The following is a 16,697-nucleotide window of genomic DNA, read 5'->3' on the forward strand; positions in this document are numbered from 1 at the left end:
AACACAGCCGTGGTTTTTTTTTTTCTTCTCCTCCTATTGTTGCTTATTTCAATGATTGTTCCCTCCCTTTAGGACCATTACGAAAACATTAGGAGGCAGAAAACACATTAGCGCACACGTAATCAATCTTAAGAATCAGATACAAAATTCTATACAGCGTTATCATGCCAATTGTTAAAAGAGAGGGTTAAAAAAGAGAGTGAGGTAGTGAGGTTATGAAGAAATGTCAGGGCAGCTTGAATCTCGGTGTTTTTTGTGTGTTTTTTTTAATACAGGCAACATATAAAAATATTCTTTTGGGTTAGTTGAATGCTAGTATGTGAATAGGCTGATTTTTTTTAAAAAAAAAAGCCTTATGTGCTTTAATAAAGGGACACAAATATAGCAGAATGAAAGATATCCACCAAAGCAAAATTAAAAACAGTGTTGTTGAAAAATTACAACAAAGAAGGTGGGAGCCCAGGAACTTGAAAGGGAAAATTAATCTAGGACCGGGCTGTATAAAGCAAAATATTAAGTTGTCTTGGCAACAAAAAGAAATGCAGCTAAAAGGTAAAATGTCAACATATGGCGTGGTATGGGTCTTATGGGTCATCCCAAGTGAGACAAAATGTAAAGGAGCAATGGTTGCAAACTCTCTGATTTGGTCCCATGAGGATGTAAGACAGAAAATACTTCAGTTCTGTCCTCTGCTATTCGGGGCATCTCCATGTTCTCCTCAACTAGTCGTCTTCCCTCTTCTAGTGGGGATCAAGAAGAAATAATTGAAAATGTCAAACATTTTGGCCAATTGTCTATGGAGATTCTCAGTCATCCTGCTCATGGTTGTCCCAAAGGTGCTTTTTCAAAAGGCAATTTTTGAAGAGGTTTTTTTTTTTTTTCCCTTGAAGAGGTTTCCCTTTTCATCCAAGAAGCTTCTTAGATGAGAAGTGAAACGTCTTCAAGGAAAAACACAGTCCAGTTGCCTTCCGAAAAAGCGCCTTTGGAACATTTCAGCCAATTTAATTTTTAAGTTTTTAAATTTTAATCCCATTTATATCCTGCCCTTCTCCGAAGACTCAGGGTGGCTTACAATTTAAGCACAAACCAATGTGCTTAGCAATAGCCTTCGTTCTATGTAGATGCCTGCTTATTAGGGCTTTCACACACACACCCCAAGCGGAATTATTACAAAGTCAGCTTAATTGCCCCCAACAATCTGGGTCCTCATTTTACCTACCTGGGAAGGATGGAAGGCTGAGTCAACCTTGAGCCTGGTGGGACTCGAACCTGCACTAATTGCAGGCAGCTGGTGTTACTTAGGGAGGCATTAGCCCACTGCTCCACCAAGGCTCCACCAATTGTTTAGAGGGCCACAATAGAGGACCAGACAAAGTCCCATGGCAATTGGCATGTGTGGCTATTCCCCCTTTAGGTCCCACTACACTGCCTCACCATAGTGGTGGTGGTGGTGGTGGTGACAGTACTGGGATTCCTGAGCAGGATGAGCCAAGAATACCAGGAGTGAATGCCAAGAGTCCACATTCCATAAGGATCATCAAGCCATGAAGTTCATCACCGTTGTCCAACCTGAAGCAATCTCAAGACGTTTTTGTTTGTACAAGCTGGCCTAGCCTGATGGGGATTGGTGGGTTTTTTTATTTTTTGTATTCTTAATTTTATATTTTATCTTGGGGTTTTATAATTGAATAGTAATTGTTTTAAACTTGGGCAATTATTTAATCTCTTTTTAATGTTTGTATTTTGTATTCTACTTTTGCCCTGTGAACCGCCCTGAGTCCTCAGGGAGAAGGGCGGTATAGAAATATTATTAAATTAAATTAAATTAAATTACTTGTATCAGGCAGCAGAGATATAAGGAAATGCTAGAAGCAGATGATCGCTTTAGTGAGGGGAAAGAAAACCTTGCATACTGCACGAAAGAATGCAGAGGTAAGCCACTTTTGTTTTGACCAGGAAAACCTCATGCATTGGTAGGATGAAGTGACTGAATGGAGAGGCTCCTACAAAGACGAGGGGCTCAAACTATTTCCAAAGCACCAAAAGGCAAGATGAGAAACAATGGGTGGAGATTAACTAAGGAGAGAAACAATCTAGAACTAAGGAGAGAGCAATCAACCAATGGAACACCTTGCCTTCAGAAGTTATAGGTGCTCCATCACTGGAGGCTTTTTTTTTAAAAAAAAGACTGGATAACCATTTATCTGAAATGGTATAGTGCAGAGGTAGGCAACCTCAGCTCTTTTATGACTTATGGACTTCAACTCCCAGAATTCCTGAGTCAGCATAGCTGACTCAGGAATTCTGGGAGTTGAAGCCCATGAGTCATAAAAGAGCCGAGGTTGCCTACCCCTGGTATAGTGTCTCCTGCTGAAGCAAGGGAGTTGGACTAGAAGACCCCCAAGGGTCCCTTCCAACTCTATTATTCTATGTTCTATTCTACGTTCTAGAGAACTGGATGATGGACACTTAAGGTCCAATGATGTTCAACATATTATGAGGGAAAACTAAGAATCTTTCAGAGTGCTAATGGTGTAATTGAAATAGCTAAAGTCTTCTGTCTCTGTAACGGCCAATGCTACTATGTAGGAAAAGGAATCCAAAGCCGCAAAGACAGAATTACAGTCGGAAGGTGGAATATACAAAGCACAAAAGTGGGACAGCTCAACACAGTAAGAAGATGAAACGAATCGACCACACATTGACATTTTAAGCATCAGTGAGTTGAAATGGACCGGAATTGGACAATTTCAGTCAGAGGATCGTACTGTTCCTTAGTCAGCGCATGAAAAACAAAGAAGGAATGGCACCGTTGCCATAGAAGGAGACAGCAAAATAGAACTCGAGTATAATGCAGTTAATGACGATTACTTATTGGACAGCACAGGGGAACAACCTGCCTCCAGAAGCGGTGAATGCTCCAACACTGGAAGCTTTTAAGAAGAGACTGGACAGCCATTTTTCTGAAATGGTACAGGGTTTCCTGCCTGAGCAGGGGGTTGGACTAGATGACTTCCAAGATCCAACTTTATTATTATTACTATCATTAGTAGTATTATTAGTATTAGTATTAATTGGGAAGCCAGGTTCACTTAATAACTTGCTAACTTAGAAATTTTGGGCTCAACCGTGATCATTAGTTAAGTGTAGTTGGATTGTATGGCCAAAGAAACAGAAATAAAGCAGGAGAACGAGATCAATTTCTGCTAATCCAATTATATTTTTTAGGGCTACTACAACCACCAGAACGCCTATAGACATGAACATTACTAAACACAGCACACAGAACTCATATTATGACCATATTATTGGTACCAGGAAAAGGAAGTTGTAAGAATTCGGTTGTAAGGAAGACTTCAGAAAAAATATAATAGACAAAGGTGGCCACAGGCTGACTGTGAAAGAGATCATAAACTGTTCATGTGTAAGTTCCAGGTTAAGCTAAAAGGGAAGAAGAAAGCCAGACAGTTTTCGGAAATATGGACCTGAGAATATATCCCCCATTAGGAATCTTTTTTTCAAGTCCTAAACCTCATTGATAGGGAACCAGAGGAACTGTGAAACAAAATGAAATCTTTATAAAGGTCACCAAAATCAAGAAAAAGTTGCTATGGGTGAATGTGAAAAGAGACGGGCAGCCAAAGATGAAAAAAACAGAAGAAAACAAACGATGTCAGAACAGACAGTGGAAATTGCCAAGAACAGAAGAGAAGTCCAGGCCAAGAATGACAAAGATCACAAAAAGGAACTCAACAAAGAATGTCAGAGAGCTGTTAGAGGAGATGAGAAGCAACAGGGCAACATCTGTAAAGACATGGAAGCAGACATGGGAAAAAGAAGAACAGCTTTCCAAAGGAACTCAGACAGAGTTTGAGTTCCAACTTTGAATTTGTTTCCTAAAAGTTGCCAGTGTATGGAGGGGAGCTGGTACAAATACGATCAATCAAAGATGGAAGAGATCTACTGAACTGCAAGAGGGTCAACATCCAAAATATTTTGGAAAACATTCTCTATTTGCGAAAATTTCTAGGAAAAGAAGGTGAAGTTGTATCAACCATCAAGAGATGGAAACTAGTCAAGGAGAAAACCAACCTAGAACTAAACAGAAATTTCCTGACAATGAGAACAATTAATCAGTGGTTTGGCTTGCCTCCAGAGGTTGTGGGTGCTCCATCACTGGAGGTTTTTAAGAAGAGATTGGACATCCATTTCTCTGAAATGGTATAGGCTTTCGTGCCTGAGCAGGTTGTTGGTCTAGAAAATCTTCAAGGTCTTTTTCAACTCTGTTAATCTGTTATTCAACCCTCCTACTCATTACCAGATCAGAAAGCCTCGGGAACTGAAGATATATAGCATGCAACAACAACAACAACAGCAACGAAAAGAAGAAGCACTCGGTGGAGTAGGTTGGAATGAATGAGGTTCTACCATCTGAAACGGAGAAACTACTTGAAGGATCTCTCCATGAAATACTCTAAGCCTTATAGTACAATGACTACTGTTCTTGCTTCAATTCTTTCTTATGGATGCAGGGAGTCCTTGACTTACAACAGCTCATTTAGTGACCATTCAAATTTACAACAGCACTGGATAAAGTGACCTTTGATGGCTTTTCACCCTTACGACCATTGCGGCATCCCCATGGTCAGGTGGTCAAAATTCGGACACTTGGCAACTGATTCGTATTTATGATGGTCGCAGTGTCCAGGAGTCATCTTTTGCCACCTTCTGACAAACAAAGTCAATGGGGAAGCCAGATTCACTTAACAACTGCGGCATGAGAGGCCATAAAATGGGGCAAAACCCACTTAACAACTGTCTTGCTTTAACAAGAGGAACTTTGGACTCACGTGAGGTCATGAATCAAGGAATACCTTTATTAGGATTTGGAACTTGCCTTCACGAGAGAGAACTTTGCAAAAACACAGCAGGAGCAGCGAACAAGAGGATTCTCTGCCTAAAGAATAATCAATAGCAACATCCATCATCTATTTAGCTGTTTTTCACAACATCTGGGATTTTAGTGAGCCACTGAAGGGTCGCCGGAGGGGAAGTGATGAAGAGCAATAGTTTGGAACTCTGTATCCTCAGCCTAGATCGAATTTGCTAGACTTTTATACCCTTTCTGTGAAAATCTTCTTCTTGCATTTAATGGCTAGTTTGTTCCCAAATCCCCTCTACTTTGAAAAGCTCTCATTTTCCAGATGCAATAAAAAAAACTAAAAAAAACCATGCTAAATGTGGACTTGGGATTTAGTTAGGATCACCTGGCCTCTTATCATTTGTCATTGTTCTCAGCATGCCCGAAAAAATTGGTTAAGTAAAAATAAAATTTGTCATATCTCTGGGGAGACAGGAGAAGAAACCCATTAGAGACTCACAACCAAAGCAGCAATATTAATATTATCAGTTTTACAACAGCAATAAAATGGGGTTTTTTAAATGGCTCCAATTTGCTTCAAGATGCTGTTTCTTAATTCTGTTGCAGCGCGTGCTTCCTTCCAAAATTTATTTATTTATTTATTTATTTGTTTGTTTTTATAAACCGCCCTTCTCCCGAGGGACTCGGGGCGGTGTACAGAGTAAGGTAGGTATACAGATTGAACAATAGTGAAAAAAAAACAATAGTAAAAAACAAACTGGGACCCCAATTAGAGCTATCAGGCCAGGCCGGACTGCTGGAACAGGTAAGTTTTTAAGTCGCGCCGGAAGGTGCGGAGGTCGGGGGCCATACGGATGGGGGATAGGGGGTTCCAAAGCTGCCGACAAATTTTAATTTTAAGACAGAAATAGGAGAAAATGATTAAATATCAAGAAGCAATCATATAGACCAGTGCTTCCCAAACCCTGGGTAAAAGTGGTTGTTTTTTTTTTCTTTAGATACCAACACACAAACCCATTACCCAATCACAACAGGGATGCTTAAATTGATTTAAAGTGTTTTGGATAAAAACAACTTCCTGACAAAGGGTAATGAAGTAAAAAAAATTGTGAAGCATTGATATAGATTGTTGTTTGCGAGAACATGAGCAAGTGGTTAGACAAGGAGACCTGAGCTCATTGGTAGCCTCACACTGCAATGAACAAGGACATTCATTCAATTTCACAACTATTATGATTGTTAGCTGAGCAGGTACAAAAATAGCGAGAGAAATGATTGAAGCCTGGGAAACGGGCACCTTGTCAGCTGATTTACCACCAACTTATCAGATACTTAGGAGATGAGGGTGCAGTGGCACAGGAAACAACAACTTAATAGCTAGCCATCAACATCCTAATTAACAACTGAAAGCTGCATCCAGCCAGGCACCATATAAATACAACACATAGAACAGGCCAGTGCACACTCTGGAGAGTGAGGTTCTCTGATGATGGGCCCCAAAGCTTGGAAGAATAAAGCTTTGGTCCCGGTGAATGACTCAGATTGATCCTATAACATTATCCTGGGAAAGTTATACTTCCTTCACTTGTGAGATTGCTGTTTGCTGCTCAGAGTTGGAGGAACTCATAAGTCCAGGAAATAAATAAATTCTTATCCTAACCTCACCCACTTTTTGGAGAATCAACAAGCACGCTTAGTGCTGATTTTCCCGGGCAATTACAGGATTCCCAGGCTGTGTTTCATGGAGCAATAAAATGAAGGTTATCAACTGGGATTTACCAACCATGCCAGCATGCTCCTCAAAGGATGAGAGTGTTGTTGGTCTAGGAAAGGTTATCCTTGTCTGATTCCCATTCTCCTGCATTGCACAAATGAAGTCCCAGATGGATCTGAAAAATAACACACACACACACCACACCTACCTGGGGGTCTTGTATGATTAAGGCTTTATCAGGACTGCTCAGGGAGATGTTGTACACAAAAAGCATCAACAACGCTAAGGGCACCATGTAGGGCTCAAAATGCCACACTGTGGTCACAAACACCTGGCGAAACAAGAGTAGGCAGGTTAGTTACATTATTAGCATGAAGTTCCACCAAGGACAGAATATAATGTTAAAGGAAAGCAAGAAAGATAGGAGAAGAAAGCTTTCAAGACTTTACATCTGAAAATAATGCTTGTAGCTTTGCGTCTCTGCTGACCTCTGATTCCTGACTGCCCAGCCTCCTGAGGTTTGCATTCGTGTCAGATGCATCAGCCTAGAATGCTTTTATATTTCTTGGTCTGAGTGTAATCTGCAAGGACTGTTTGCATCCCTTTCTCCTTTTAAATCTTACATGCATATCAACAATGAAAGCGGATAAATCTATAAAAAGTTTAAAGCGTCTCCAAACACACACACACACACACACACACAAAATGTAACAGGGCAGGAAAAAAAAGTAACCTCCTGCAGAAACCTTTTTTTTTCCCCTAAAGGAACATCTCCAATCCTATTGTTCAAATCATGAAGGAGTTCTTGAGAATGTTTTCCCCCTTCACCAGCCCAAATGGCGAAGAGGCTGGAGATCCAGAATCTGATGGGTGACTTGCATGCAACCTTCAACTACCCTTTGGATGGTTTTGAGAAGATGCTTGGAGCAGGTGTGTTGAAAACCACAAGTGTAGTTATCTGTGTTGAGATGGGAAGCAAATGAAAACGGCTGTGTAATTCCTAAAGGAGACACTGCACCTGGAAAAAAAGAATGAGGCAGGAAGGGGCTCCATAAACTCACCCCTTCCTGAGGGTGCCTCCCCAAATGCCCATTAAAGGACCATTCAACCCTGCCTATCCTCATTTGCCCATCTCATCAACATCTGCCCCTGAGCCCAAACGGAGAGTCCTAAGTTTAGTCAAATTTCTATTATTATTATTTTTAAATAGAAAACAGATGTCCCATTTCAAATTCACCTGAGATGGAAAAGTTCCGTAGGGAGGGAATCTAGCCAGGGAAACATCACCGGCTCAGCTGAGAAAGCAGGGACAATGGCATGTACCAGCAACACAAATCACATTTCTAAATTAGAACTGGTGCTATTTTGGCAAAGGCTGTAAAAAGTTGGCAATAGTGGGGAATATCTGTAGCTCGGATGTAGGATAAGGGTGAAGGTTCATTCTCCGAGCTTGTGGCTTGCTTTACGAATTTTTTTGTTACCAGTCACATCTTCGGCAGAGTTTAGTCCACTGAAGACGTTATCTAGCCTGGTAATGAAACGTTCAGAAACCAACCCACAAGCTCAGAGAACAAACCTTCGCTCTGTAAAAAAAAGTACTTGAGGATGGCAAAGGGGGTTACCGCGAGCAAAGCACCCGTTTTCCGAATGCCAAAATCCTTGCGTACGTTCAAGGCGCCCCCAGACCCTGATGGCCTGGGATGTTTCATGTGTAAATATTTCTCTTTGGTGGCTGGGTTTCAACAGCCGAGATTAAACGAGCATGTGGTAAAGTCACCCTTGAGTAAAGTTCAGTTCCTAACTACATGGCTGGATGGCAAGAGCAAGAAAATGACACAACGATTCTCTTGGCAAACCTACAGGAGCAGTTTTCCACCGCTTCCTAATGGGGATCCAGCCAAGGATTAACCAAGATTCTGCTTCATTTGCTCAAGTTCAGGCAACACCAGAGAGCAGCTATCACCCCTTTGATACATGTGCACGGCCGCTTCGATAGAAATTCTCACTTTCACTGTGGACATTGTGTTTACCATCCTTTCAGGCTGATGGCTGAGCAGAGATTGACATTTTATTTTATTTTTGCCAAAGACCAAACATTTCCCTAGACATCTGTTTTAAGGAGTGCCTAAGAAGCAGAGCTGAAGTCCAAAGTAGCAACTGCTATTCCAGAAGATTCTGGGCAATTGACAAACTCCACACAAAAGTAGTAAAACAAGTTTAAAAAAAGACAAAAGTCACATAAACAGGCAGCCCTGACTAAAACACTCAAGTCTTCTTGGGGGCCAGCAGGCAAAAGAATGCAACCTGAATGAGTAAACAAGATTTTTAAACTTTTAAAGATTTTTTTTAAAATCAGGGGAACAACTTGCCTCCAGAAGTTGTGAATGCTGCAACACTGGAAGTTTTTAAGAAGAGACTGGAGAGCCATTTGTCTGAAATGGTATAGGGCAGGGGTCGGCAACCTCGGCTCTTTTATGACTCGTGGACTTCAACTCCCAGAATTCCTGAGCCAGCATAGCTGGCTCAGGAATTCTGGGAGTTGAAGTCCACGAGTCATAAAAGAGCCGAGGTTGCCTACCCCTGGTATAGGGTTTCCTGCCTGAGCAGGGGGTTGGACTAGATGACCTCCAAGGTCCCTTCCAGCTCTATTCTGATTGACTGACTGATTGATTGATCAAATATAAAACCACCATATTAACCACAGAGCTTTGGAGAGAAATAATCTGAACTAGTCCGAAGCATCAGAGTCTTAAGAGCAACTAAAATGGGCTACAATCACCTCTGTTCCAGAAAAGAGACTGAATGTAAACTGAAAGAATACCGTGTCCAGTTCTGGTCACCACAATACAAAAAAAGATGCTGAGACCCTGTAAAGCAGACATGTCAAACACAAGGCCCGGGGGCCAGATCCGGCCCGCGAAGTGGTTTCATGTGGCCCGTGAAGCCATCCTGGAAAGAGTGAGGGAACGGCCCCCACTGCCTTGGCCCTGGCCCAGAGACCCTCCTCCTGCCAGAGACCCCCAGATCTGTCCCACTCCTGCCCAGGCCCCCATAGGCACCCTTGATGCGAACGATGGAGAGCTGGCCATGCCCGCCCAGTAGGCCATACCCACTCTAGCCACGCCCACCCAGTAGGCCACGCCCACCCTGGCCACACCCACCCGGCCCCCTGAGGGCAACCGCAATGCTGATGTGGCCCTCAATGAAATTGAGTTTGACACCCCTGCTTGTAAAGACTGCTGAGAAAAGCAGCAAATACGATAAGGGGACAGGAGATTGAATGACACAATGAATGACGGAGGGAAACAGATAGGCCTACTGAAGAGAAGGATTAGAGGGCAGATGATGTCTTTCAGCACTCAAAGAGTTGTCACAGAGAAGAAGGGCTGGACTTATTCTCCAAAGCACCTGAGGGCAGGACAAGAAGTAACAGGTGGAGGCTTGTTGTTGTTGTTAGCTGCGAAGTCGTGTCCGACCCATCGCCACCCCATGGGCAACGTTCCTCCAGGCCTTCCTGTCCTCTACCATCTTCTGGAGTCCATTTAAGCTCACGCCTCCTGCTTCAGTGACTCCATCCAGCCACCTCATTCTCTGTTGTCCCCTTCTTCTCTTGCCCTCAACCTTTCCCAGCATGAGGCTCTTCTCCAGTGAGTCCTTCCTTCTCATTAGGTGGCCAAAGTATTTGAGTTTTAGCTTCAGGATCTGGCCTTCTAAAGAGCAGTCAGGGTTGATCTCCTCTAGGACTGACCGGTTTGATCGCCTTGCAGTCCAAGGGACTTGCAGGAGTCTTCTCCAGCACCATAGTTCAAAGGCCTCAATTCTTTGGCGCTCAGCCTTTCTTATGGTCCAACTTTCACAGCCATACATTGCAACTGGGAAGACCATAGTCTTGACTATACGCACTTTTGTTGGCAGGGTGATGTCTCTGCTTTTTAGCGTGCTGTCTAGATTTGCCATGGCTTTCCTCCCGAGGAGCAAGCGTCTTTTAATTTCTTGGCTACAGTCTTGTTAAGGCTTGTTAAGAGAGGTTCAACTCAGAAATAAGGAGAAATTTCCTGAACAATTAAATCAGTGGGATGGCTTGCCTCTTGGAGTTGTGGGTGCACCGTCGCTGGAGATTTTCAAAAATAGACTGGACAGCCATTTGCCTGGAATTGGGATAAGGCCTCCTGCCTTGAGCAGGGGTTGGACTAGATGACCTCCAAGGTCCCTTCCAGCCCTGAGAGCCTATGAAATGACTTCCTAGCATTCATTCCCAGTGGATCTCTTCCAGAGTCAATTAGTTAGGAAAACTCCTTGATCCAAATGCTTTTCCTAAAGGACTGATTTTTTTTCCCCCAACTACATGCACAATCCTTCCATTCCTGAATGGCTATTTCGACGTAAAATGGCTTGTCTGCCGCTACCCTTTTTCCTACCCTGGAGTCATTCTAAGCATGGATCATTTCCAACCCCCCCGCTTCGTTTCTGCTCAGGTCTGAGCCAAGTTCAACTGCTCTTCTGCTGCTGCCATAGAAGAAAATCACTCTTTTATTGTACAACACCACATAAAATATAAAGGGTCACAGTCAGAAAGGGGGGTAGGGGGGATGAGCTTTGCATATGTGCCACTAACCCAAATCCACAGGAGATTTAAACACAGTTACCGTTTTTATTGAACCATAATGCCTGCGTTACAGAACCACACTCAAATAATCAGATGGCATTTTAAATATATCTCCGTTTCTAAATTAACGGGAAGGGGTAGAGAACAAGGAGAGCCCGTAATATTGCCAGCAGCATGACTACGCAATAAAACTGTCCCGAATCCCACAGGTCATTCACTTTCCAAGCACAAAACCATCTGAAAAAGGCCAGGGAAGAAAGGAATTTAAAGCAGCCATTTGTGCTTAAAAAAAAAATCACCACACACATTAAAACCAAATGAGTACTTAAGGCACGTGTCATGGAGTTTTGAGACTAGGTCAGGGGTAGGCAACCTTGGCTCGGGAATTCTGGGAGTTGAAGTCCACGAGTCATAAAAGAGCCAAGGTTGCCTACCCCTGGACTAGGTGATAGGTTCAAACCAACATTAATGCTTTGCCTAATGTTTGAAATCCAAAGTTAAACCTTACTGTCCCAAGAACCTGCTGGCTGAGGAATTCTGGGAGTTGAAATCCAGAAGTCATAAAAAGGGCCAAGTTTGAAGACCCCCCTGATATACAGGCTTAGCATTTGCCTGACACAAGCTCATATCAGGTTATAGGGTAGGGTGAGAGTAACAGTGAGCAAAGCTGTCGTTCTGCAGGGTAAAAATATTACACATCCATCATTCAATGCAAGCAGGTAAGCCCATTCCAGGGGTCTTCAAACTTGGCCCTTTTATGACATGTGGACTTCAACTCCCAGAATTCCACAACACTGCCTGACATTTCAGGATCATGGATGGCACTGAACTGCTGCAGTCTCTCAAGATTTGGTGATCTCAGAAGATGGAGGGTTATTTAATCTTGCAAGATTGGGAAGGAGGGAACCCTAGCATTCCTTCAAAGCAGCTGTAGCCCCCGGAGTCTAAATAGACTACTATAATAATTATAATAATAATAAAGTTGGAAGGGACCTTGAAGGTCATCTAGCCCAACCCCCTGCTCAGGCAGGAAACCCTATACCATTTCAGACAAATGGCTGTCCAGTCTATTCTTAAAAACTTCCAATGTTGGAGCATTCACCACTTCTGGAGGCAGGTTGTTCCACTGGTTAATTGTTTTCACTGTCAGGAAGTTTCTCCTTAGTTCTAGGTTGCTTCTCTCCTTGGTTAGTTTCCATCCGTTGCTTCTTGTCCTGCCTTCGGGCGCTTTGGAGAATAGCTTGACTCCCTCTTCTTTGGGGTAGCCCCTAAGATATTGGAACACTGCTATCATGTCCCCCCTCGTCCTTCTCTTCAATAAACTAGACATACCCAATTCCAGCAATCGTTCTTTATATTTTTTAGCCTCCAGTCCCCTAATCATCTTTGCTGCTCTTCTCTGCACTCTTTCCAGAGTCTCAACATCTTTTTTACATCGTGGTGACCAAAACTGGATGCAGTATTCCAGGTGTGGCCTTACCAAGGCATTGTAAAGTGCAGCCTAGCACTTGATTCTATCCCTCTGTTAATGCAGCCTAGCACTGTGTTGGCTTTTTTGGCAGCTGCAGCACACGGCTGGCTCATATAGAAGTGATTGTCCACTAGGACATCCATCTCAAAGTTGCTACTATTGATTTCTTGGGGTAATACATAGGCACATACAGTAAACAGGTTTCTCTCCCATAAAGTCACACTCTCTAAGAAAGATTCTTCCAAGCTAATTCAAAAAAAAAAGTTTACTGCAGCTCACCCCTTTCTGGCTGTTTCAAATATTCCATGCTAAAGAACAGATCTAACTGCAAGTTGAATTTAAGGGCAGGCAAGAGAGAGAGAGAGAACCATCTCGAATGTTTTAGTAATTAAATAAATGTGCATAATGAACCATATGCCCAAGAGGGGCCTCTTTTTCATGCAGGCCAGATTTTTGCTTGAATTTTTAATTTTTATATACAGATGAAAAACTGGGCATGATGGAACAGCCCGGTGAGGTAACACGCCAGCCAGCCGTGTGGCACAGGAAGAAGAAGAAGCTGTCAGAATGAGGTTGAACAGAACGTCTGGGTATCTGTGGGTCTAGGTTTCATGGCTTACAGACAACCACCAGAAAAATTCTTGCAACCTTCCCTCCTTTGGGAAACTGTTTTAGACATCTGTTCAAAGTTTCCATAGCTTTTTCGGCCCAACACCAAGAGGAGGAGGAGGAGGAGGAGGAGGAGAGGAGGAGGAGGAGGAGAGGAGGAGGAGGACAGGAGGAGGAGAAGAAGAGAAGAGGAGGAGGAGGAGGAGGAGGAAGAGGAGAAGAAGAAGAAGAAGAAGAAGAAGAAGAAGAAGAAGAAGAAGAAGAAGAAGAAGAGAAGAAGAAGAAGAAGAAGAAGAAGAAGAAGAAGAAGAAGAGGAGGAGGAGGAGGAGGAGGAAGAGGAGGAGGAGGAGGAGGAGGAGGAGGAGGAGGAGAAGAAGAAGAAGAAGAAGAAGAAGAAGAAGAAGAAGAAGAAGAAGAAGAAGAAGAAGAAGAAGAAGAAGAAGAAGAAGAAAAAGAAGAGGAGGAGGAGGAGGAGGAGGAGGAGGAGGAGGAGGAGGAGGAGGAGAAGAAGATGTGGAGGAGGAGGAGGAGGAGGAGGAGGAGGAGGAGGAGGAGGAGGAGGAGGAGGAGAGGAGGAGGAGGAGGAGAGGAGGAGGAGGAGGAGAAGAGGAGGAGGAGGAGGAACAACCACAACAACAACATCAACAAGAACAACAACAACAAAAAGAAGAAGAACAACAACATAATGGCCAGTTCCTTGGAACAAATCAAGGATTCTTCTGCTCTTTGTGGGACCTTGTGAGTTGGCCTCACTGTTCCAGTTTGCCTTTGAAGCTTAAGCCAAAACACTGTGCAAAGATAAACCCAATGATTAACTGATGACTTTTTCTGAGCTTCAGTAATAATTTACATTCTCATTTCCGGGCCTATCCTTTTGCTAGAATAACATGGTCTAGACAGCCAAGCTTTCAAAATGCCTATCTCAATAACCCCCTTGAAATGGGAAAAAAAAATAAATTAGAATATTGTTACTTCACACCTGCTTAATAAGGAAAGGAAACACAGTTGGAAAAAGGGAGAAACTTCTGAGGTCATGTTAGTTTGCCCCCTTAGGGGAGATAAATCTCTCAATTTCAATTTCCATGAAATTTCTCCTTGTTCCGAACGTGTTAATTTCAGCTCCTCGCTTTCCCTTTTTTCCTAGAAACTGTCAAACTCGGTTCATCAAATTCAGGGTTGAAAGTTTAAACCAAAACATTTGCACTCCTTTTTTCCAAACATATGCACACATCTTTGCAATTTTGTTTAACATGTTCAGTTAAGCAAGAAAAAGTGAATTCCTCTAATTTCACATTTTGGAACCAGCATACAAACAAAATCTGAGAATTCTGAACAGTCCAATTGGGGATGATGGAGCTGTAATCCAGTGCTCCTGAACTGCAAAGCAAAAAAAAAAGAGAGAGAGAGAACTAGCTAGACTCAAAGATATTGAAATATTGCTTGATAAATTGGTAAAATTAAGTCTTAACACCCTGCTCCCAAATCAGGTTTGCCTGTAACATATTTTCCGTAAGCATCTCTTTTCCCCCTTTTGAATTACACAAGTGGCCAATATGATAATGAAACACTTTGGCAGAATTTTGATCTTTTTGGATATGATGACAATTAGCACCACCAAGCAGCCTTCATTTCATAATGCATTTTTGGCCTAAAGGAAGGCCTGATGTTATTTTTAAAAGTTTCTTATTTTGGAAAGAAAGCATATACAGAGTGCAGGCAGTCCTTGACGTACAACCGCTTGTTTAGTGACCGTTCAAAGTTACAAGGGCGCTGGAAAAAGTGTCTTATGACCGTTTGTCACACTTACGACCATTGCAGCATCCCATGGTCACATGATCAAAATTCAGACACTTGGCAACTGACTCGTAGTTATGACGGTCGCAGTGTCGCGGGGTCATGGGTTCCCCTTTTGCGACCTTCTCATGAGCAAAGTCAATGGGGAAGCCAGATTCATTTAACAACCAGGTTACTAACTTATCAACTGCAGTGATTCATGTAACGACTGTAGCAAGAAAAGTCGTCAAATGGGGCAAAACTCACTTAACAAACATCTCACTTAACAACAGAAATTTTGGGCTCAAATGTGGTCATAAGCTGAGGATTACCTGTATAGAATAATACTTAGAAAGGACCTGGAAATCTTTTAGTCCAACCGTGCATGTATATATTTATTTATTTATTTATTTATTTATTTATTAATGGGACTTATATCCCGCCCTATCTCCCGAGGGACTCAGGGCGGCTAACAACAACAAAACTTAAAGGTCTCTGTACAGTAAATTAAAATTAAAAATTGAAATAAATTAAAATAAATTAAAATTAGAGTTAAAAAATTAAAAAACATAATTAAAATCCCTGTCAGTCCAGGTCAGCCAGGTGGAATAGGAGTGTTTTGAGGCCGCGGCGAAAGGACTGGAGATCTTGGGCATCCGAAGCTCAGGGGGGAGCTGGTTCCATAGGGCTGGTGTGTGTGACATGATTATGCAATTGCTGTTTAGCATATTTGTATACAGTCCTATTTAGTTGTTTTATTTAGAAACAACGGATGGAAACTAATCAAGGAGAGAAACAACCTGGAATTAAGGAGAAACTTCCTAACAGTGAGGACAAAAAACCAGTGGAATGGCTTCCTTCAGACGTTGTAGGTACTCCGACACTGGAAGTTTTTAAGAAGTGACCAGACAGCCACTTGTCTAAAATGGTAGAGTGTCTCCTGCTTGAGCATGGGGTTGGACTAGAAGACCTCCAAGGTCCCTTCCGGCTTTATTCTGATTGATTGAAGTCTTGAGGACATTTAAAAACTAAATTACTCGTATGGCTCAAACTCTTTTGTGGGCTGCCATAAAAACCAAATAAATAAATTGCCCTCGGGAAAAAAAAATACCTAGCCATCTCATCTCAAATCAAGCTATTGTTTTTCCTTTTCTTGACAACATGGTGGAGCAAATATTGGACATGGAATTTTGGGCATATAAAGAATTCATTCTGCTGCTGAGCAAGAAAAAGTACAAAAGCCCTTTTGCTGAAATGCCGAATAAAAATTACAGCGCAATCTCAAGCAGCATTGATATTATTTTTCGGGAATACTGGACGTGCATTTATTTTTTCATCTCTAGGAAAAACTGATGAAAGCATTAGGCTAGTAATTGGGAGATCGTGAGTTCTATTCCTGCCTTAGGCCCAAAGCCTGCTAGCTGAACTTGGGTTTTCTCTCAACCCTGGGAAGAAGGCAATGGCAAACCATTTCCAAAATCTTGCCAAGAAAATGGCTGGGACTTATCCAGGCAGTCACCAAGACTCAATTCTCTCTCTCTCTCTCTCTCTCTCTCTCTGTGTGTGTGTGTGTGTGTGTGTGTGTCTGTGTCTGCCTTCCATTATTAAATTCAGATTCAGTACTATGATAAAGATTCACCA

At 42.4% G+C, this 16,697-nt stretch overlaps 1 protein-coding gene across 2 annotated transcripts in view; it reads right to left on the reverse strand.

The window, feature by feature from the left end:
* The window catches only part of MCTP2 (multiple C2 and transmembrane domain containing 2), a 154,740-nt gene that overhangs the window by 22,890 nt on the left and 115,153 nt on the right, over nt 1–16,697 (reverse strand). For both annotated transcript variants that reach the window (XM_083371334.1, XM_083371335.1), the window contains exon 18: nt 6,805–6,927. In XM_083371334.1, coding sequence (XP_083227460.1) covers nt 6,805–6,927 — 123 coding nt within the window. The remainder of the gene's footprint in view (nt 1–6,804; nt 6,928–16,697) is intronic.

The sequence above is a fragment of the Vipera ursinii genome, assembly GCF_947247035.1.
Source record: "Vipera ursinii genome assembly, chromosome: 11".
Classification (NCBI taxonomy): domain Eukaryota; kingdom Metazoa; phylum Chordata; class Lepidosauria; order Squamata; family Viperidae; genus Vipera; species Vipera ursinii.